The following is a 20,560-nucleotide window of genomic DNA, read 5'->3' as shown; positions in this document are numbered from 1 at the left end:
AACATACCTGGAGTGTCCCGTATACACCTCAGCAGAACGGTGTCGCAGAACGGGATAATCGAACTATAGTCGAGGCTGCAAGGTCAATGTTATATTCGAAATCGGAATTACCTTTGTTATTATGGGTTGAAGCGATGAACACAGCTGCGTATGTCATAAACAGAACGGGACCTTCAAAACCGGTGGGTCAGAATCCCTACGATTTATGGTACGGCAAAGAGGTAAGTATAGAAAATTTGAAAGTTTTTGGGACGGAATGCTTTGTACATGTACCGTTTCAAAAAAGAAGAAAGCTCGACAGGAAAGCTGTAAAAGGGTACCTAGTTGGGTATATTGAAAATTGCAAAGGATATCGGGTATTTATGCCAAGTTTAGGAGACGTTGTTTTGAGTCGCGATGTACTATTTAAATCCGAGAGATTAACAGCAAACAAAATTGATATAGATACATTTAAAAAAAGGTGAGAAGATTGCAGAAGATCCAGTTGTACATGACAATGAAGTTAGTTTTAGAAATACAGAACTCAAAGTCAATATTAATAATAGTACAGATGAAGCACAACAGCCTTTGCAATCTTCAATCGAAAATGATAATGTAATGCAACTTCGTGATAGGAAAACGATTAAACGGACAGAATTTTACCGTTGTCCGACCACTTTTCGTGCAGAGAAATTATCTGTCGATTATAATGAAGCAATTACTTGTAAGGAGAAGGAATTTTGGATTAATGCTATGGAAGAAGAAATAAATGCCTTACGCGAAAATGAAACGTGGATTTTAGTCGAGAAGCCTGTAAATCGCAAAATTATTAATAACCGCTGGGTTTACACAAAAAAGACCTCTCCTGATAATATGGAACGATTTAAAGCGCGATTGGTAACAAAAGGATGCTCACAGATACAAGGGCTCGACTGTAAAGAAACTTTCAGTCCGGTAGTCCGTTATGATACCGTGAAATTTTTATTAAGTATCGCTGAGCGTAACGGATGGAGCTTAGGTCAATTTGACATAAAGACTGCATTCTTGTATGGAAATTTAAACGAAGATATATACATGAAACAACCTGAAGGATTTCGTGACGGGACAACAAAAGTTTGTAAATTACTGAAAAGTTTGTATGGGCTGAAACATTTATGATAGGAACGAAGAAAAAATGTTTCTAGCGATTTATGTTGATGACGGGCTTGCAGCAGCGTCGCACGAGCATTTAATAGATAAACTCTTTCTTGATCTAAGTAAGAATTTCAAAATAACAAGCACGAAAGATGTAAACAATTTCCTTGGGATCAACATTTACAGATTGATTTATTGATTGATGCGACTGACATGATTAAAGATTATTGTTATAATGTACCGTATCGAGAAGCTGTAGGTAATTTAACCTTTTTGTAAACAGTAAGTAGACCGGATATAAGTTTTGCACTCAACGTAGTATCGAGAGTTTTGGATAAACCAACTAAAGCACATTGGCTTCTGGTGAAACGTATAATAAGGTTTTTAAAAGGTACAATAGACGTAGGCTTATTTTATAATAAGAATGGGAATTTCGAAGCGTATAGTGATGCTGATTTTGGAGGAGATAAGGAGACTCGAAAATCAACATCTGGCCTAGTTCTTAAATTTGCGAATGCATCAATTGTGTGGCAAAGTAAGCGACAGTAATGCATATCTCTATCGACGACTGAAGCCGAATATGTAAGCGCAGCGTCAGCGGCAAAAGAAATCGTATGATTTAAACAAATTGTTTCACGACTGTAGAATGGATACTGTTAACTATAAGCTGTATGTAGATAATATGAGTGCTTTAAAATTGATTAAAAATCCCGAATTCCACCAAAGGAGCAAACATATAGATATTAAGTACCACTTTGTGTGTGATTTGTATAAAAAAGGTGAAATTGATTTGATGTATATCACAAGTGAAGAACAAATAGCCGATATATTCACGAAAGCACTAGCGAAACCGAGATATATTATCTTAAGTAGGAAATTAGGCCTTATAAGTATAAGAGAGATTGTGGAATGAATTCTTTCATTGTAAGATAAGGATGTAGAGCTTTAAGGGGAGTATTGAAGCAAGAAGTAATTTCTAGAGTCTTAGAAAGCCTCCACATCCTGAAGTGCAGGGTTTTCATATACTTGAGGAGAGTACACAGGTATAAAAACATGTGTTGTCGCCCAGGCCTCTCAGGTTCTTCAGTACTCTCATAGTGTGCGCTTCTTCACAGTGTTTCCTTCACTTCTTTCTTAAATATAGTTATTTACGTGTGTCTCATTCTACACTCTTTTATTTCAAATAACCCCCTCAACAGTATATTTAAGAATTGTGAAGAATATGATTAATAGTAAACTTACCCATTTTGATGAGGATGCATTTGCTGCTTGGAAATGTCAATCACAATTCACGATGTCGATGCACTGATCTCGCTCAATGTTCAGTAATATTATCATGAAAATTGACAGTATGCTGGAACTTCTGGACTTTATGGACTTTCTGTAACTTCTGAAACTTCTGGACTTTCTAAAACTTTATTTTTTCAACGTGGAGGAAATCTGCTTTTCAGGCACCCTCGCCCGCCTGGGAGTGCAAGGCAGGGGTAGTGTGGGTTTTGACCCACTAAAACCTCCACGGCGACCTTAGGACGCGGTGCCACAAATGGCGGTTCGGGGAACCACGAGAACCCGTAAGTACACTACCGCGGGTCCCCCGCGTCGCGGGGAGGAGTTCAATTCCCCCTCCCCGTAACCAGTGTATATACAGTGCGAGGTGGCCGCGCCCCGCACCGCTCCAACTAACTAATCAAGCATCTACTAAGTCTTACGTTGATGATTCATATCATTCCGACAATAATCCCATCGAAATAGATGTACAGTTGCAAACCTCAACCGAGAAAATTCATGTCAACAAGTAACAAGTTGTTCAGCGTCCGCTGATGAACTAGCATAAGCTGAACTTTCCCACATTGATCTCCGAGTGACCAGTAACAGTGTTCTGGAACTTTTATGGAAATTCTGGAACTTCTGGAACTTCTGGAACTCTTCTGGAAATTTTTATAGCGTCTTCAAAATGACAGAATTTTAAGTTCCTGATCTGTATATTTAAAGTATTTTAGTAAATACTATATCATATTGTTAGATTTGTCCAAGTGTCACACTACAGCCTTATGAAAGACGGTATGATTTCAATGTTAAGACATATATACTGTAATTCCCCAAAAGCGAATTGCAAAGACAAGCAACAACAGGAAGTTCCACTGATCAGGATAAATAATTCTTATTTTGACAATTTCAGAGGAAGTAAAACTTGTATTCATTTTTATTGCTTAAGAACTTAGTATCAGTTTTAGTAGAATGGTTCCTGTGGTTCGTCGTATTGCAACAATGGTGGCTATATTTAACGTTTACAGGTTGTGGTCAATTTTCTTAAAACCACTAATTAATCAAACATTTACCAGAAAGCGACAGAAAATAATTCGACGTGTCTAACCTAGAATATAAGGTATGTCAAAACCGCACGCGAGAAATACTCAAAATATTTACAACGTATACTGAGGACAAAAACGTAGTAAACAAGATAACAATTATTGAAGCATGGCTTCTTGGTAAAGCGCAAGGTCGCAAAGTGTTTAGCGCAAGGGCTCAGAAAATTTATCTGGCATGTTCAGCGTCGCGGGGGACCGTTAATGCACCGTCGTGGCGATGTGCGTCAGGCACCGATTGCCGAACGTTTAATTAGCAAAACAAGGCCAGTACGAACGCGGCGTCGGAATTGTTCTTTGAGGCAAGCGTTTGGGGGTCGGGTCAATGTATGTCGGTGATGTATCCTTCCGAAGAACACCGCGACTTTGATTGCGATAGTAGAAAGAGCAGCAGAAGCAGCAGCAGAGTAGTACTAGTAGTAGTATTTGGGTTGGCTTTGCCACTTATATACAATAATATGCGCTTCTTCTTTCGCTTATAGAAATGTTAAATCAAACTTTGTTTACTATTATTTTCTATATTATTCCACTTCTGTTATTATACGGTAATTTTGTTTAACATTTTTATATTTTCATGACGTTAGCATTAAACAATATTTATTTGATCTATTTTATTTATTTTATTCAACGCGGAAGGTATGTAATATGTAAAAAATTGTATAATAATATAGGAGACTTACAGTAATTCAATCTAACACTTTCATCTTAATAGTGAATAACACATTATCGGTTTCTATGACAATCGGAGGCAGCTGGTCGGAGTGAAACGTCGATTTATATTTAGGTTATCGGTCGGTAAGCGCTGGGAACCAAAAGCTGATTAGTAGGCTACCGGTCGGTAAGCGTTGAAGACAAGAAGCCGATTAACAGGCTATCGGTCGGTATACGCAGTATCTCTTTTAAAACTTGGACTAAACGACTAATATTTTTTTTTAAATAATGGTAGGTTTTTATTTGATCGATCTCTAATTGTTTACAGCGTATTTCAAGGACAAACGATTTCGATGAAATTTTCAGTATTGATATAAGATCTACAAAACGCATTTATAGGCTCAGATAAAAAAGTTAAAAAGCAGTAGCATTTTATTTTTTGTTGTCATTTCAAGTAATAGCAAAATTTTAAAAAAATATTATAGTCATTGTCTAATAGACTAGTCCTTTAGCCAGTTTTCAAAAAAGATACTGCCTTTCATAAAAATCGATATAACCTTACAAAAATTATATCGTGTTTCGTCTTATTTTAATCAGAAAAAGCTCACGATTGCGTTGGAAAACGTCCCATTAAGAAGTAGTGAACAAATAAAGAAGTTACACGTTGCGATATTATCTATTTTTCGTTTGTTGTCCTTTTCTACATTCGGAAAAGATAAAGTCGAACTCCGAAATCTCGGTCTAAGGGACTTCAGTCCCGAGGTTATTGGTCCTGCCTGGCATCATGCTCGCACGTCTAATATGGTCAGTCTCAATCGAGCACGCTGCTAGTACGACTCGAGCCAAGCAAGTGTATGTGAATCGGCCCTAAAGTGGATCCCAAACAAGTAGACTCTAAACTTGTTCAATGCTCTAACTATGGCTAGTACTTCGTAGTTCGAGTGTTGCTGCCCCGCGGTCATTGTTTTCCCACTTGCATAATAGACAGGGTGGAACGCACCGTCCTCGCTGTCGCGTTGGAGCACTATTGCCCCGAATCCTTGCATCGACGCGCTAGTGTGCAACTCCGTTTCACGCTCGGGCCGGTAGATTCGCAGTACTGGCCCTTCACGCAGAGCTTCCTTGAGCAGCCCGAACGCGCTCCGTTCTTCTGACCCGAATCGAAAAGGTACATTGGCTTTCAGTAACTGCGTGAACACCGATCGCATTTTATCCTCCGAGGGGCGGATCGTACCTCCCTCCTCTACGTACCCGAGATACTCCACCCGCGTCCTCAAGAATTCGCGTGTCGACCAATTGATTCGTAGTCCGTATTCCGTGGCTCTGGCCTCGAAGTCGACTGCCGGAACAACTAGGTCGTCAATATATGTGAAAACAACCTTCCTAGCAACAAGGTCCCTGAACACGATGTTAACAAATCGTTGGAAGACCGCGGGGAGTTGCACAGACCAAATGGGACTCGCAAAAATTCGTACTGTCCATCGTGTACTATGAAGGACGTGTATTTTCGGCTTTCGGGTTCAACCATGACGTGGAAAAAAGCATTCCGTAGGTCTAGTATGCTATAGACCACCGCATCACATAGGAGGTCCAATTGGTCCACAATCAACGGGAGGAAGTAACGATCTCGTCCTTCTTCTTTACCGGTACCACGTATTCCGAAAGAGAGGGTTGTGCTGTGCTGTCCCGTATTCACTCGTAGTAGATTCTTCATGGAATAAACATGCGTCTAATATGCAGTTCTTCAATTTTTATGCTATGAAATAACGGTTTCTGGAAAAGAAGTATCTACACCAGCAATGAAAGGATTAACGATAACTGGAGAAACTCTTTTTGTCCGAGCCCTGGCACATGCTAGACCACTCCTCTATTTAATAATTACGGTCCTTTTCAGGGCCTGAAATTTATGCAAGCAGCAAAGTTCGTCCAGTTCGCTCTAGAAGTGATAATGTCGATGACCGAATAAAATACGATTTCCTACGTAACCCAGACCCACAAACAACACAGCCATTTCCCTATACAGGTAACCCTTCTATGACACGATAGATATGAGTACCAGTACAAAAAGAGAGATTCCATTCCAAAAACTTATTAAAAACAAACATTTTTTTTAATTCCATATAAGAAACTTAATTTTCATGAAAAATATAAATGTATGTATATTACAAAACGAAAAAAAAAACAAAAAATATTATTTTCATCAAACGAGAACGATTTCTCGGTTGAACGAGATTATATTTATTTTTCTGAACCTTCTTCTTCATTTAGATATTTTGCACCTTCTATCCTCTTTAAAAAATCTGTAATTTTGGTTTGTTTGCTAGTTCTTACAAAATCATTGTAGATTTCATGATATGAAGATAGACAATTTTGCAACTCCTTTTTGAATTTTCGGCTTTTTTCAGCGGAAGGGTTTATTTTTTTATATACCCTTAATTATAATAATTATATTTTCATGTGAAGACACTATAGTTCATTATTCCTTCCCATCATTATTTTAAGGTAATTAAGTTTTTAAATATGTTAAACAACAATTATGTTATCCAGTGTTATAGAAGTATGTACCGTGTTGTACAAAGTTTTTCGCAATTTTCTTATCGTATTAGAGCGAAACAGTGTTATAGATTGCAGTGCTATACGAAGGTACCCGCAATTTTTCCTATCGTGTTAGAACGAAAGTATGTTAGAGGAGGGCTACCTAAAATCCTAGTTTTGTTGTAGATTGCGAATCAAAATTTCGACTAAACGTTTTAGAATTGTTTCATATAATTTTTTAATCTTTCTTGCCAGTAAATTGTTGCAATCTTCAATAATTCTCTAAATCTCTGAGTTTAAGAATTTTTTGTAGGTAATTACTAAATTAAATGTGTAGTTTTTCTAAGAGAATATGAATGCAAATTTCAGATGTAGATTCATAAACTAGAAAGTATTATCTAACATGTAGCTTATAGGTTTCCGAAAATTTTAATAATTGTAGAAATGGTCGTCGTTTCAAGACGTTCGTAAATACGCTAAACTGTATGGTCGAGAAAGGACGGAAAGTATATGTCACGTATTTTAGATGGAGCACTAGGCAAACGGATACGCGAATAGAGTGAAATCGCAAGTATGGTAAAGTGAGACAAGCTACATTGATCATCGGTGTTACTTGTTTTGCTTATAGTTGTGCTGATGTTATGCTCTTTTGCTCACTCGCCACTTTCTCTCTTTGTCTAAAACTGCGAGAGCAGCACTGTTTAGCTGTGAAGCGTTAACCAATCAGAGGAAAAGCAGTTTCTCTACCTGCTTCATAATGCTAAGCCGGTTGCCACCGCCTGGGCTTACTATGGTTTGGCACTACTGAATTAACGAAAGATACTGACCAATAAGAGGCGACGAGCAGACGAAGCCCAGTTCCGCTCTTTGGCTCGACCGTCTCGCAGCAATTGATCTCATCTCTCATTGGTCACTGTCTTTTAATGACAAGTAAACAAAGCTGCGTATTGCATTTGTGCTAAGAAAAAAAGTTACTTTAAATGACTTTATGAACCCCTCAGACTTTATTTATTTTTATTTCTATGTACGTATTTTGTACTTATTACAGTTTACAGAAACAAGTTGGTCAAGCACCATCTGGTACTAATGATAACTGGAAGTTTGGCGGTATATGAAAAATTGCCGCAAGTGAACGTTAAGATAAGCAAACGAAACGCCAATTTTCAATCACAATGTTATATTTTGCATTATATAAGAATGTATTTTTTTATTGTAAAACCTATATTATTTATTATATTCTTATGCCTACATTATTTTTGAAACATTTATTTTGGTAAAGTAACAAAATTACAAAAAATATGAACAGCGTTCGGTTGATTAAATTGTATTACAACATGTTAAAAATATTCCTTTCTAATAGTCAGTACTAAGCCACAAAATTAATTAACCAATTATTTCATAAATATTGTATTAATTAATTTGTATGTATATATATATATATGACTTAATCGAAAACAAAATATTAGAAAATATTGAATTTCAAAGTTCGTCTGCATCTTCCAATCGCTTTATAACTTTTTTATACTCCTCTTCTAAACTCCTATATTCTTTTTCAAGAGTTTGCAAACGTTGCTCTGATGTAGGTAGTGTGTAATTTGATTTTTTACCAATGTTTTTTAGTGCACACTCCAACTTTCTTAAATCATTTTGTTCACGTTTATATGGGATATTCAATCTCTTTTTTACATCTAATCTATACTCACGATACTCATTCTCGTTTGATAAATCAGTTGAACGCAATCTCAAAATTTCATATACTCTACGAGTTTGTCTCTATAAATCAGAAAATGATTTTCCATTCAATGTATATTCTTTGTTATATGTATATATTAATGCATCAATTATCAATACCTTATTTATCTTGAATTTCTCTTTCGCTTCCGTAACCATAGTTTTATTAAAACCTTGAAGCAGACATTCCCGTGAAAAACTAGATAACGTGCTGCAGTTTATTGCGTCCACGTAATCTCTTAATCGTTGAAAAGTCACCGATGGGTCCTCAACTACAAAAATGATGACAATGCCTTACCAAAATGAACTAGTTTTACTGAAACCAAATTGATTGATCAGGCTTAGCTTTGGCTTAGCTGTTTTTGAATTTTAAGTGCCAAGTAGAAGAAACACAAAATGAAATGTTCTCAGTCACAATGACAAGGTATAGAGGAAATACTTCATATAGAATTGCCTCCATTATAGCTTCATAATATAATTAGCAGTCGTTATATGCTCAATTACCTGTTATATCCTTCACTTGATTTCTTCCTATATATTCGCGATAAATAGCATGTAATAAATGTGCACCAAGGCCCATATTTTGAAATGGTGGTAATATGAGAACTTGAGCTATACGGGGTCTAGTATGGTGTGGATATGCATAATACTGATACACAGTAGCAAAACCAGTGGTTGCATAGCGAACAGTTCCATGTGCTGAATGATATTTTTCAAATCTATTTAAAGAAAGAACAAATAATTATGCATGAACTTAATAAGCTAATGAAAATATAGTAATTGATCTTACATATTAAAGTAATGCCACCGATCATCGTCTATATCTATAAAATTGGCAGCATCTATATACCAAAGGACAAATGTCTGGAGACGTTCATGATATTCCTTGAAACCTTTATAAGTCATGTCAGCTTTATAGACTTCAAATTTTCTAGTGCATCCTTCATCTGTAATCTCATCAAAATATGTATATATATATATATATATACATATTTATTTATAAAATATGTATATATATAAATACATATGTATTGATCCATTTCATGCAATTTAAAAAATGTAATAAAGAAAACTGATTACCATCAATGGAAAATGAATGCAACAATTCTCCATGAGGTCTAAATGTATCATCTTTTTCCAGAGATTTAATAAATGAATCTATATTATCATGAACTTTGGGTGCAAGTTTCTCCACCATTTTAGGTAATACCTCATCAGCTTCGACTCCTTCACAAATTGATTTATTTACTTTTTCTGAATAGGTCATGCCCAAATAAGTTTCTAAACAACCTGCCGAGTAGTATAGCTTCACTCTAAGATCCCGGTAACCAAATATAGATTCACTGACAAATAAAATGAATAATCAAGAAAATAATTAATAAATAATGTTAATAAATGTAATATATATATATATAATTAATATAGTATAAAGTATAGTCTTAGAGAAAGATAATTTTATCTGATAAATATATTTAAGCAAACAATATTTGCTTACTCATATGATTTAAACAAACCTGTCTCCAAATACTTGATGGGACATCTCTGGTTTAAATGTAGTTTCATCATTTTCTAAATCTTCCATAATACGGACTAATTTGAACTCCAAGGCATCGTTGCTGCTTACAACTAAAGCTTTTAAGCGTGCCGTAGCTGGATCTTCCATCTGATAACAAAATAAAGGACATGGATTATATTTATACTTTAATGAATTTTTATAAAAAAGTGAATGTTTAAAACTGCTATATACTTCTTAAAATTTTTCTTATGAAAATGTTAATTATTACTTAGCTTATCTTCATGTAAATAATTAAAATTGGAGATTTTTATTTATATTGCAGAACAAAATCTTTAAATCAGTTTGTTACTTTGATTTGTATAGATTTGACCTTGATCAATTCAATTGGAACCTCAACATTCATAGGTTATACATTGTACAGTACAACATAGAACTATATATTAAATATAACATGTTCAATATCGTAAAGCAAATTACATACACGTAAGTTGTCTGAACAAACAAATAAAATTTGATCATTCAGTTCGTTAATTTAATATGCCATCATGTAGCTTGGTAAGTGTTGGTTTCAATATTTTAAAAAGTTATCAATGTTTACGTGCATTACATTTAGTATTTCTACATTGTTATACCTTATTATGATATGCCTTTATTATATGTTTCAATAAATATCACTTAATATTCTTTTTTTCTTTTAATAAAGCTATAAAATGCCTTCGCGCCAAAAATAAAGCGGTTATTCAAGCTATAGTTACCAATCCTCTTGAAGTTTAAAGATCGACTGAAGCCTGACCAGCCTGTATGTAGAATCCTTGTTAGCCATTGGTTAATTTTGAGAAATAACCCCTTACTATTTAGAATATGGTTCTTTTAAATTTACTATAAAGTAATAGTTTACATTATTTAATTTTAGTTTCATATTATTATAAATAATACATAATTAAAACTATATACATATACATATTTCTCATTTTTTAAGAGAAATACATACATCACATTTTGTTAATGATAAACATGTACATATAAGGTATATGTATATATTAGTGTTTTTAAGTTAAAATTCAAATATGGTTAGACAAATCTTATTATTTTCCTATTATATCGCAATTTTATGAAATAACAAATGAAATTGAATAGATATATCGATTTAATATAAAAAGCATTAAAAATTTTTATTAATCAGTTTTTATATCTACTTTCAACGGATAGAAATCATCATAGATTGAAACAAGGATGTCAGCAGGAGAGGTAAAAAAGACGGAGGAACCCCTTATTTTTCACACTTATCCTTTGTGTAAGGTGCATGAATAAATTAACATTCTTCGAAGATTAACATTTGCAATCTTAATTGCAAATTGAAATATGTATGTTATACATCTGGTATATTTTGTACAGCAAAGCGACATGTCAGAAGAAATGAAACAAGAAGCTATTGAAATGTGTGTAACGGCTACGGAGAAGTATACAGATAATTACAAACTTGCAGCTCGGGCAATTAAGTACGGTTTAGAAAAACGTTTTGGAGGGCCATTTCACGTAGTAGTTGGTGAATCATATGCTTCTGCAGTTACATATCAGGAAAAAACGTTCTTATACATGTATAACGGCGGTAACATTGCTATTCTTGTATGGAGAACAGTTTCAAATTTTTGATAAAAGTATTAAACCTACAATTCATGTTTTATTATTTACGTATACGACTTTTTCTTAATAAATAGAACATCTTTTCTGTTACGATGAACGAACCTTTTTTTGTATTTTTCTAAAGAACACCAAACGAAAGAATATTTTGAGAATACGAAAATGTTCAAGAAATTCTCCAGCATTTATATTATGTAAAGAAAAGTTTATCTAATATTGCAAATATAGAAAACAGATATTCAATGTTATACAAACAGATATACAATGTAAAATCCGGCACGAATTTTCTGTTGTCGGAGGTTCGTATAGCGACAACCTATGTAGTGGGAAAATACTCGAATTGTTACCAACTAAATCAGCTGTTGGTAATTTTGTCCATCAGTTTCAGCGTTTTGCCACTATGTCTAATGGCGCTAAATTTAGATTTTATGGGCTTGTGGCGGGGTACATATCTGTTTATTTAAATGTATACTCTGGTAATAATTGGACACGCGACATGCGATTGCACGCGATCAGCAAGTAGCAATCTACCTGGTACTTGTACCTCGTGTTTCAGATACGAGACAAGTGAAGCATACGAAAAGAAGGTGATCATGATCCGAAGACTGTAACGTTCATTGTCAAATAAATAAGCGTCATTTATTAACCTAAGAATAATTATTCTTTGTCTTCCTTCCGATTGGCGTTGCTATATAGTATATTCTTTTTATATTCATAAATATTTACTTGATGATGTTAAACAAGATGACGTGGGTGCGATTCTCAATGTGGATAGTGATAGATGAGCGGGCCGAACTGTATTTCAAACCTGATTAAAGAATTATGATTCATTTCCTTCTTCTTCTTCTTCTTCTTCTAGTAGGACAGGCATATATTTCTGCAACGGTGTCCGATACAATAAAATGAAGCAACAAAGAAACACGGAATATCGGAGACATTCTCAGGCTCACGTGACACCTCCTTCTTCGCATTTGAAATTTCTAATAAAAAACTTTCGACAACTTTGAGTAGCTTTATGAATAAAAAACTGTATATTGCACGAAAATATTTATCAAAAAATAATTTTAGTTAAGGAAGACATTTCGTTAGAAAGCGAACAGAGATTTGAGATCGTTCAGAGTTAGTTTCGAGGCAGCAGAATTCTTTGCACCAGTGAGAACGTTCTCCGCTATCTCCATTTTCTTCTCCTGCAGACGCTTGATGCGCTCCTCGATCGTGTCCCTGCAGATGAACCTATAGAAGAATGTCCATGCGTGAATTTAGTGTTATTTATGAACACTCAGTATTCTCAGAACGAAATACAGTAATGTCTCCCTAATTGACGCTCAAATTGTCCACAAACATGGACAATTTGGAAAGAAGAGATACGATTATTCGAGCCTTGCGATTTGTCTTTACAGTGACGAATTGTCAACAAATTACAAAAACGAGCCGCAAGACTCGAATAATCGTATCTCCTCTTTCCAAATTGTCCATTTTTGTGCACAATCTGAGCGTCAGTTAAGGAGACATTACTGTACTATCCACTAACTTATATACGTAAACATCTTTTTTTTGTCCGAAGCGATAGATTCTGTCCTGAGCCTGCATCTCCAATTGTGGGTTCCAATGGATATCTATTAGCAACATATGGTTACCACCGACCAGATTCAATCCAACGCCTCCCGCAGTAAGAGACAGCAGCAGTATCTTTGGGTCGTTGTCCGGGTCGTTAAAGGCATCCATTATACTCTAAAGAATCGACGAATGCGAATTGAATTCCAAAGTGTCAACGAATACCGAAGAAACGATCATTCATAATCGAGTATACCTGTCTATCTCTGATCGGAACATTGCCCGTGAACTTCTTGAACGTAGCACCTTTTAACGAAGGCAAATAAGCTGCTACGATATCCAGCATGCTAGTCCACTGAGATACAATGATCATCTTATCGTCTTTTTTCAAAATTTCTTTCACTGTTTTCAATACCGCTTGCATCTAAGCACAAAGAAACTTGTATTACTTCGGTATCTAAACTTACATTTGAATATTATAACGATCCATTGTATTTGAATAACAAGTCCAGAGGAAATTAATCAGGATCGCGTAGCAGGTTTACCTTAGAACTGACGTGCTCAGCTTGAAAGACTGGGTTCTCAGATGTGAGGACATTGGCTACTACTCTGCGGTCAATGCCTATCTCTTGTTCACTTGTGTTCGCATTGTCTTCATTTTCACCATCGTTTAACGTCATACCATCCATTTTCGATAACAAGTTAGCGTCCACGTTGTCAGTATCCGTTAACCCAGTATCCTGCATGTCCTCTTGATCCAGCATAGAATGAATGAGGCATGGGTGGACGCAAATTTGACGTAGACGTAGCAACAGAACCAAGATCTCGTGCGTTTTGATATCAGCATGCATTGACAGTAATTTGTTTTGCGCTTTTGTGAACTGAGTATTCATGTCTGAAAAGAGATCGCGATTTAACAAGATTTGATGCTTGAAACGCTTCAGAAAGAAGTATGTACCATTTTACTCGCATACATACTAGGATTTGAAAGAAAAGTCGGTTGATCGTATCTTCCCGAAGCTAGATCGTACATGTGATCCTTCTCAGCTCTCTGTGCCAAAAATTGAGCGAACAACGTTCGAGAATAAATCAAAACCTTTTCATACACCAATTGCTCTTGTGAGTCGAGCTTTACCAACACTTCCTCTATACATTTGTCGGGCAAGGTATCCAGATTGCCTTTGACCTGCAGCTCATGTTTTGTTCTACGAAGCATCAGGGACTTCATCACGGTGGCTAGCCTTTGACGACCGGCAGCGTTTTTATTATCTACCCATCGTTTCCAAACCCGTAAATCGTCGAACGGGGAACATTTTATGAACTTCAATATAGAGTACAAATCCATCTCCTTGTTCTGAATAGGGGTACCAGTGAGAGCCCACCGTTTCTTGGATATTAGACCGTGCACCGCCTCTGCCATTTTACTTTTATGATTACGAATTACATGCGCCTCGTCAAGTATTACGCGCTCCCAATGGATCTTATAAGCTGTGGCTCTTGTTCTGAATTCGCGGGATAGTATGTTGTATGTCGTAATCACCACGTCGTTCTTTGCTAATCTTTTAGGAACGTTCTCTCTGCAGCTACCATGGTAAACTTCAACCGCGAGCATGCCTCGCTTGCATCTGCGGCTGATCTCCGTCTCCCATTGTGACAACAATGATGCTGGGCAAACCACTAGCGTGCCTCCCTTGTGGCGCAATGGTGCATTGTAATCTGCCCATTCTTCGTCGCTACAGTCGTCCGAGTCTTTCAGCTTCTTACTTGCAATATCAGCGAGTATTAACGATATCATCGTCAAGGTCTTTCCCAAGCCCATGTCATCGGCGAGAACACCTCCGGGAGGCTTTTGTCCTTCTCTCCACTGTAACCACAACAATGCGTGTTGCTGGTGTGGCATCAACTTGACTTTCAAACCCTGTGGATCTTCAGCTCTTTCGTCCTCAGACGGTCTAGCGATCAGAGATCCGTGTAAATCTTGCAACCTATCTACCGTCAACGCTAATTCTTTGTCCAGAGTCGCTTGAGCCTTTTTACCCAGTTCCTTCGTTTGTGGAGATGATTTCGGTTTGATTGGTATACTATTCACATCAATGGAAGAATCGAAATTGCATAAGTAGGGATTTTCTTCATCAACAAATTGTTCTTTAACTGACTCTATTACTTCCTTGAGGTCATGTGGTTCTCCTTTAACATCCTGCGTGAGCGGAGTATTCTGTAATTCTAGTGCGACTTCCTCGATTTCTTTTTCCTGCATCTCGATATTTTCACGTAATTTCTTACCTCCATCCGGTAATAAGTTGATGTTACCAGTTTCTAGGAGCAACTAAAGATCCACAATACAAACAATGGAAATGAAATAAATTTTTGTATTCTCATTACAAAACACCATATTTACTTTTGATTTTCTCAGCTGTGTCTGTAAATGTTCCATTTTACAAACTAATAAGGCTCTCTTTTGCGCAACCATTGGATCAATATTACCAACCCCAATTTCTTGTTTTGCCAGAGATATTACAATTTCTGATTCCATTTCTTTCTCATTCGATGAAGCTCCTAAAAAAGAACAGAATTGAATACACATAATTTTATAACATGCTCTCTCACTCTCTCTCTTCTGAAGAATTATATTGAACGAACTATTTAAAGATATAAGTTCATCCCCTGTTTTCATATTGATTCACTGTTGTGTTTTTCTGTTATACTAATATCATGCGATTCATTTTCGTGCACAATACTGTGGACAGTATTCCCAGAATGTGAATCTATTCTTATTCTCGCTTTGTTTCTAAATCTTTCCTGAGTTTTTATTTTTCCATCAACTATTAGATTGTTCGGAAAATTCGTTTTAAATCTTTTATATGAATTCAATGAAACGAACTTTCCGAACTATTGTTTTCAAATTGTACATTAGGTTGATCGGAAAGTTTGTTTCACAATCCACAAGAATCGTTTCATTGAATTCATATAAAAGATTTGAAATGAACTTTCCGGACAAACTAATATATTATTTTGTTTAATTTTGTATTTAAAGGTGTGTAATAACTACCATCTTCTTCAATGCCATTGCTTAAATTAGGAAGACTAGGTGTGTAGCTATTTTCCTCCTCCTCTTGCTCTTCCTCCGTATCAGAATATTGAAGGATATGCTTCTTAACACTCTTCTTAATGGCATTTTCTGTAAAGGGAGATTTTCTTGATGCTGCAGCTTGTCTGAAAAAAGTTTCAAAGGAAAACATGTGAAATCATCAGTGCAAAAACAATAGATAATTTGACAAGTGCAGGAACAGAAACAATGTGATTACCTCTCTGGACTTAAATTCCTGGAACAGTTCTCACTGCTACTACTGCTTTCGATTACGACAACTTGTTGTTTATCGATATGTTCAACGATATCCTCATCGCTATCAGATATCATGAATGATCTGCCCTCAATGATATCCTCATCGTTGTCAGATGCTACATCAGACCACTGATTGAAACTTTCATCCATCTGTAAGGTTTCCTGCTTCAAAATCATACGAATTTACATGAGTATAAGGTATAATCGAAATTTTTACATCAGTTTAAAATTTGATTGATACAAACAGGTTAACAATAAGAATAGCTGTTGGCCATACGATTTAAGACAGAATGTAAATATTACAGTAGACAATGAATGCGATAGTATAAACGAAAATGATCGTAATCACATGTATCATGATATGTGTGAGCTTGTAACAAGTTCCAAACTCGATTTTCTTGTAAACGAAGCTTCAAACAGAGAAATGTTATTCCTTCTTCTCGATTTGTTTCCATACATAGATTTCTTCAAATCGTTATTCTTACGAACCGTTCACTGCACAGTCTTACAATTTAAGAAAACAATGCTGGATAGAAAGTACACAAGATAATGTGATCACTGACCTTCAATTTGTTGGATTCACTGAGGATATGACAGTCTCAGACAATTTCGCTACTCCTGAGGTGTGATTCGATTAGATTCAATCGCTTGAACGTAAACTTTATGACAAAGAGTAGATTCGATTTGAATGAGACGACCGTTATGCTGTATCGTTCTATTTCTCTCTGTCATACTGTCATCGTCATATGTCATTGTATATCGTCCTCTTTCTGGAAAATCTGCGCGAAGTTAGTGCGCAATAAATGGAGGGAAAAAACTTGCAGGTGAAGAACTCAGTCATATTCCGAAAGAGACCAGTTCGTCGATTGAAATCGCGATGAAATTTGAAGGGAAATTAGTAGTTCACAAGATATTCCTTGCTAAACATTGTATGTATTTCGTTGTGGTAGGTTTGCCTAGCGCGACCTGTCGTCTATCATTTCAAGTCAAGCAGTTGATAAAGTAGGAGCGACAGATTGATATTTTCAAATTTGCTAATACATAACTGCAATTGGTCTACGTTCAAGCGAGCAAAATGATCGATCCATCCAGTTACAAATTATTAATCAACAGAATTACAAATTAATACAAATTGTTAATTAATATTGTCGATAAACTTAGGATCCGTAATCTGACAGACATTGCATCTTATATCTTATAGGCTTTCTGTCTCAGCTTTGAAAGGCTCTAGAGCCTCCTTACCATTTCGTGTCGCGATCATCATTATCGATAGTTCATGAAAAAATAGGCATGTTAGCAAGAAGTGAATATCCTATACATATATTTCATTTCCACTACGAGTGCTGAATATTACTTGGAGGCAATAAGCGTGTACGATACGAATATGTAAATAGTAGAATTAGTATTTATGAAACATGTACTACAGAAATACGACATAGTGTAATTATTTTTATAGACTATCTCTATCGTATCGCAGCATTTTCTACAGAGTCGGTAATTCAGATCCTGAGACAAAACAGCATTTCATGCAATATCTGTACGGATTCTAAGTCTATGTTCTTAGCATTATCATCTGTAGATAATTTTGACGAATGGTTCGAGTGTTTTGCCACTACATGTCATGGCGACCAGATGATATTTGCCGGAATTTTTAATACTACATACATAGCAAAAATGGTAAGAATCATTCGTAATTATGTTTAAAAAATGTTTTAATAATTTGTATAGATAATTTAAAAGGAATACGCCATTAAGTAATTTGCTGATTAAATTGTGGATGGTTGAAAGCGGTAATAAAGCACTTATATTTCATAGAATTGAATCACAGAAGTACATATATTGAATGTTAGATCTATTCTTATATATCGTCCATGCCTATGTTGTTAAAGAGAGACGATGATTCGCTGGTGAGATACGGCAGAAAAATCTTATTGGTGCTTTCTTCTCTATTTCTCGTGGTAGGTAAATGTCAGACGACGTGGCCGATGAAACATGGAGCCGTGTCACACTACATAAAGATTGAAATTGTCATGAGACTACTACGATATGTCATGTGAAAAGACCAATTTGTAGGAGTGCTGTTTATTAACTAGGCCCTCATTTTGTTCTTCTGAATTATTTGCAGCTGTGAATGTGTTGAATTCACAAAACATGGGGCTGTGCAAGTGTCCGAAACGGAGAGTAACCAATTTATTTTGTTTTGAACACCGTGTTAATGTTTGCGAACACTGTATGGTTACGAATCATTCAAAGGTAGGTTGTAATGGATTTAATATAAATGCAGAAGTGTAAATCCGTCTAGAATCTCAGTGACGCAATCGCATTAAATCAATGCTACTAATAATTGAATGTTTATGTACAGTTTACATAAAAAATTTCTCAACAAAAACATTCGATTTTGCAAAATTATTTACACAAATGTTAACAAATAATGTGTAGCTTTGAATAATACGTATATGTATTTTCTTCTAATAAACACCTGCTTGTATCTTTATAATACTTTATATCTTTTTCAGTGTATTGTACAGTCATATATCTTATGGCTTCACGATCATGACTACAATCCTATCTGTACCTTATGCTCGGTGAACTTAAATGAAGGTGACTGTGTTCGGCTAACTTGCTACCACATGTTTCATTGGGCATGTTTGGATAAATATGCCAGGGAAATGCCATCGATAACAGCACCCGCAGGATATACTTGTCCAGCATGCAAGGAGTGCATTTTTCCAAATTCAATATTAGTATCCCCTGTAGCTGATGTGTTGAGGGAGAAATTAGCAGGAGTTAATTGGGCAAGAGCTGGTCTTGGCTTACCTTTGGTATATATTTCAATCGATTGCATATTAGATATATTTATAATATGAAAATATTGTACAAATATATTATTTCTATTACAGCTCAGTGAAGATCGAGAGCAGAAACCAGAGCAAGAGCGTCCACCTCTAAGAGTAGAATCTACATCGTACCAAAATCATATAACAACCTCATCGATTCCTACAGTAGCCACATCACGCACTTCTAGTAGTGTTAATTCAGTACACACAAATATTAATAATGTGCATTTAAACAGTCAGAAAATGGGTCCACCTTATTCTATTGTAAATATCGACTCGTCCTTGGGATTGTCCAACCCGACATCACGAAAAGTTTGTGAGGCTTATGACGATCCGAAAGAGATATCGTTCGATCACGACGAGAACAAATACAAGAGGAAGTCGGCCATGGAATGGTTCTTAAGGTGGTGGAAGCTCATAGTTAGTCCACCACCGAGACGCAGGAATTCACCGGGGGCATTGTATAAAAGATACGCAATGATAGGCGTTATGGGCATATTAACATTTATCGGAATTTTAATTTTGTTCTCTTGGCTTGGAAGAATGGCCACTGATGGGGACCCGTCTTACGACCTTCACGCGAATCCTAATGTTATAGTTGCCGACTAATCTGTCGGCATTTAATGTACTCAAACCTTTAAAGAAAGATTCGAAAGGAACAATTGAGTATAAAGCGAATGGAATGAATGCCAGCTTATGGCAATATGACGCGTGTAATATAGCCGATCTGACGAGTTATCAGTCAAACGAAAAACGTGTATCGTCGGAAGTATGATTTTCATTCAACGTGAATAATTAGTTTAAGGTACACTGTATTGTTAGAACTAACATCTATTAATTTTCATGTAAAGTATGCCTTATAACTGTGTTGTATATTTCGCTCCGTAAATATTTGCAAACATTTTCCAAAAACACTGCGTACGTTCTTAAACAAACCGTTAGTTCTTTTTATACTAATGTGTGCGATAGCGTGAATAAAAATGGCTGCCAGGTTTCCCAAATTCAGTTGATAAGAATTCCACGTTTGTGATTTCGATTCGAAACGGATTGGTTTAGTCATATACGTATGTAGTTATATTTGTTTTAAGCCGAAATTATAATTTATTCCAAATTTAAATCTCTGATCTCTCAACTGATTGACCGGTCGAGAAAGTTCAGATATTTCCAATTTGTATCTAATAAAAAAAAATCGTATTGTATTTAAACATTGTAGGAAATACATTTTCTGAATAGTTCCTAGTGTCAGTATCTTCTTTGGTGGAAATAACACCGG

The 20,560-nt window shown here is 35.7% G+C and overlaps 4 protein-coding genes across 12 annotated transcripts; 2 read left to right on the top strand and 2 right to left on the bottom strand.

Annotated features, from left to right (window-relative positions):
* Positions 1-7,662: 7,662 nt before the first annotated feature.
* On the bottom strand, positions 7,663-10,784 carry Hat1 (histone acetyltransferase 1). Of its 6 annotated transcripts, none has more exons than XM_076527914.1 (7): positions 10,668-10,784; positions 9,911-10,059; positions 9,477-9,686; positions 9,187-9,343; positions 8,901-9,115; positions 8,517-8,668; positions 7,663-8,438 (listed from the first exon to the last, which is right to left on the bottom strand). In XM_076527914.1, exons 2-7 carry the CDS (start codon positions 9,960-9,962, stop codon positions 8,145-8,147), a joined length of 1,080 nt encoding a protein of 359 aa, XP_076384029.1. In that variant the 5' UTR covers positions 9,963-10,059; positions 10,668-10,784; the 3' UTR covers positions 7,663-8,144. The 6 variants fall into 6 exon arrangements, with proteins under 6 accessions (XP_076384029.1, XP_033337172.2, XP_033337174.2 ...); XM_033481281.2 differs by having other exon boundaries at positions 9,477-9,739; positions 10,668-10,782; XM_033481283.2 differs by having other exon boundaries at positions 10,545-10,696.
* Positions 10,785-10,895: 111 nt separating this feature from the next.
* Positions 10,896-11,657, top strand: LOC117226695 (dynein axonemal light chain 4). Its single transcript, XM_033481290.2, has 2 exons — positions 10,896-11,211; positions 11,308-11,657. Exons 1-2 carry the CDS (start codon positions 11,146-11,148, stop codon positions 11,563-11,565), a joined length of 324 nt encoding a protein of 107 aa, XP_033337181.1. The 5' UTR covers positions 10,896-11,145; the 3' UTR covers positions 11,566-11,657.
* A 904-nt stretch (positions 11,658-12,561) lies between these two features.
* Positions 12,562-17,354, bottom strand: lds (transcription termination factor lodestar). 3 transcript variants are annotated; one of them, XM_033481286.2, is made up of 9 exons: positions 17,014-17,354; positions 16,413-16,615; positions 16,157-16,320; positions 15,506-15,663; positions 14,086-15,433; positions 13,653-14,002; positions 13,364-13,531; positions 13,085-13,284; positions 12,562-12,786 (listed from the first exon to the last, which is right to left on the bottom strand). In XM_033481286.2, exons 2-9 carry the CDS (start codon positions 16,598-16,600, stop codon positions 12,639-12,641), a joined length of 2,724 nt encoding a protein of 907 aa, XP_033337177.2. In that variant the 5' UTR covers positions 16,601-16,615; positions 17,014-17,354; the 3' UTR covers positions 12,562-12,638. The 3 variants fall into 3 exon arrangements, with proteins under 3 accessions (XP_033337177.2, XP_033337178.2, XP_033337176.2); XM_033481287.2 differs by having other exon boundaries at positions 16,413-16,612; XM_033481285.2 differs by lacking the exon at positions 17,014-17,354 and adding an exon at positions 16,800-16,823 and having other exon boundaries at positions 16,413-16,612.
* A 754-nt stretch (positions 17,355-18,108) lies between these two features.
* LOC117226680 (zinc finger protein-like 1 homolog) lies at positions 18,109-20,492 on the top strand. 2 transcript variants are annotated; one of them, XM_033481271.2, is made up of 4 exons: positions 18,109-18,127; positions 18,576-18,703; positions 18,967-19,272; positions 19,351-20,492. In XM_033481271.2, the coding sequence occupies exons 2-4, from the start codon at positions 18,602-18,604 to the stop codon at positions 19,894-19,896; spliced, it is 954 nt and encodes a 317-aa protein (XP_033337162.2). In that variant the 5' UTR covers positions 18,109-18,127; positions 18,576-18,601; the 3' UTR covers positions 19,897-20,492. The 2 variants fall into 2 exon arrangements, with proteins under 2 accessions (XP_033337162.2, XP_076384027.1); XM_076527912.1 differs by lacking the exon at positions 18,109-18,127 and adding an exon at positions 18,390-18,408.
* The last annotated feature ends 68 nt before the right edge of the window (positions 20,493-20,560 follow it).

The sequence above is a fragment of the Megalopta genalis genome, unplaced genomic scaffold, assembly GCF_051020955.1.
Source record: "Megalopta genalis isolate 19385.01 unplaced genomic scaffold, iyMegGena1_principal scaffold0050, whole genome shotgun sequence".
NCBI classification, from domain to species: Eukaryota; Metazoa; Arthropoda; class Insecta; order Hymenoptera; family Halictidae; genus Megalopta; species Megalopta genalis.
This window is presented reverse-complemented; position numbering and strand designations above follow the sequence as displayed.

Coding starts and splice junctions, on each gene's coding strand:
- Hat1 (XM_033481281.2), bottom strand. CDS start 10,059: ATGGAAGATCCAGCTACGGCACGCTTAAAAGCTTTAGTTGTAAGCAGC. Junction 9,344..9,476: donor GCATTCATTTTCCATTGATG/GTAATCAGTTTT, acceptor ATGAGATTACAG/ATGAAGGATGCACTAGAAAA. Junction 8,669..8,900: donor TCAAGTGAAGGATATAACAG/GTAATTGAGCAT, acceptor TCATTTTTGTAG/TTGAGGACCCATCGGTGACT.
- LOC117226695 (XM_033481290.2), top strand. CDS start 11,146: ATGTCAGCAGGAGAGGTAAAAAAGACGGAGGAACCCCTTATTTTTCAC. Junction 11,212..11,307: donor ACACTTATCCTTTGTGTAAG/GTGCATGAATAA, acceptor TATTTTGTACAG/CAAAGCGACATGTCAGAAGA.
- lds (XM_033481285.2), bottom strand. Junction 16,321..16,412: donor AGGAATTTAAGTCCAGAGAG/GTAATCACATTG, acceptor AACTTTTTTCAG/ACAAGCTGCAGCATCAAGAA. Junction 13,532..13,652: donor CTGAGCACGTCAGTTCTAAG/GTAAACCTGCTA, acceptor CTTTGTGCTTAG/ATGCAAGCGGTATTGAAAAC.
- LOC117226680 (XM_033481271.2), top strand. CDS start 18,602: ATGGGGCTGTGCAAGTGTCCGAAACGGAGAGTAACCAATTTATTTTGT. Junction 18,704..18,966: donor TGGTTACGAATCATTCAAAG/GTAGGTTGTAAT, acceptor TATCTTTTTCAG/TGTATTGTACAGTCATATAT. Junction 19,273..19,350: donor CTGGTCTTGGCTTACCTTTG/GTATATATTTCA, acceptor TTTCTATTACAG/CTCAGTGAAGATCGAGAGCA.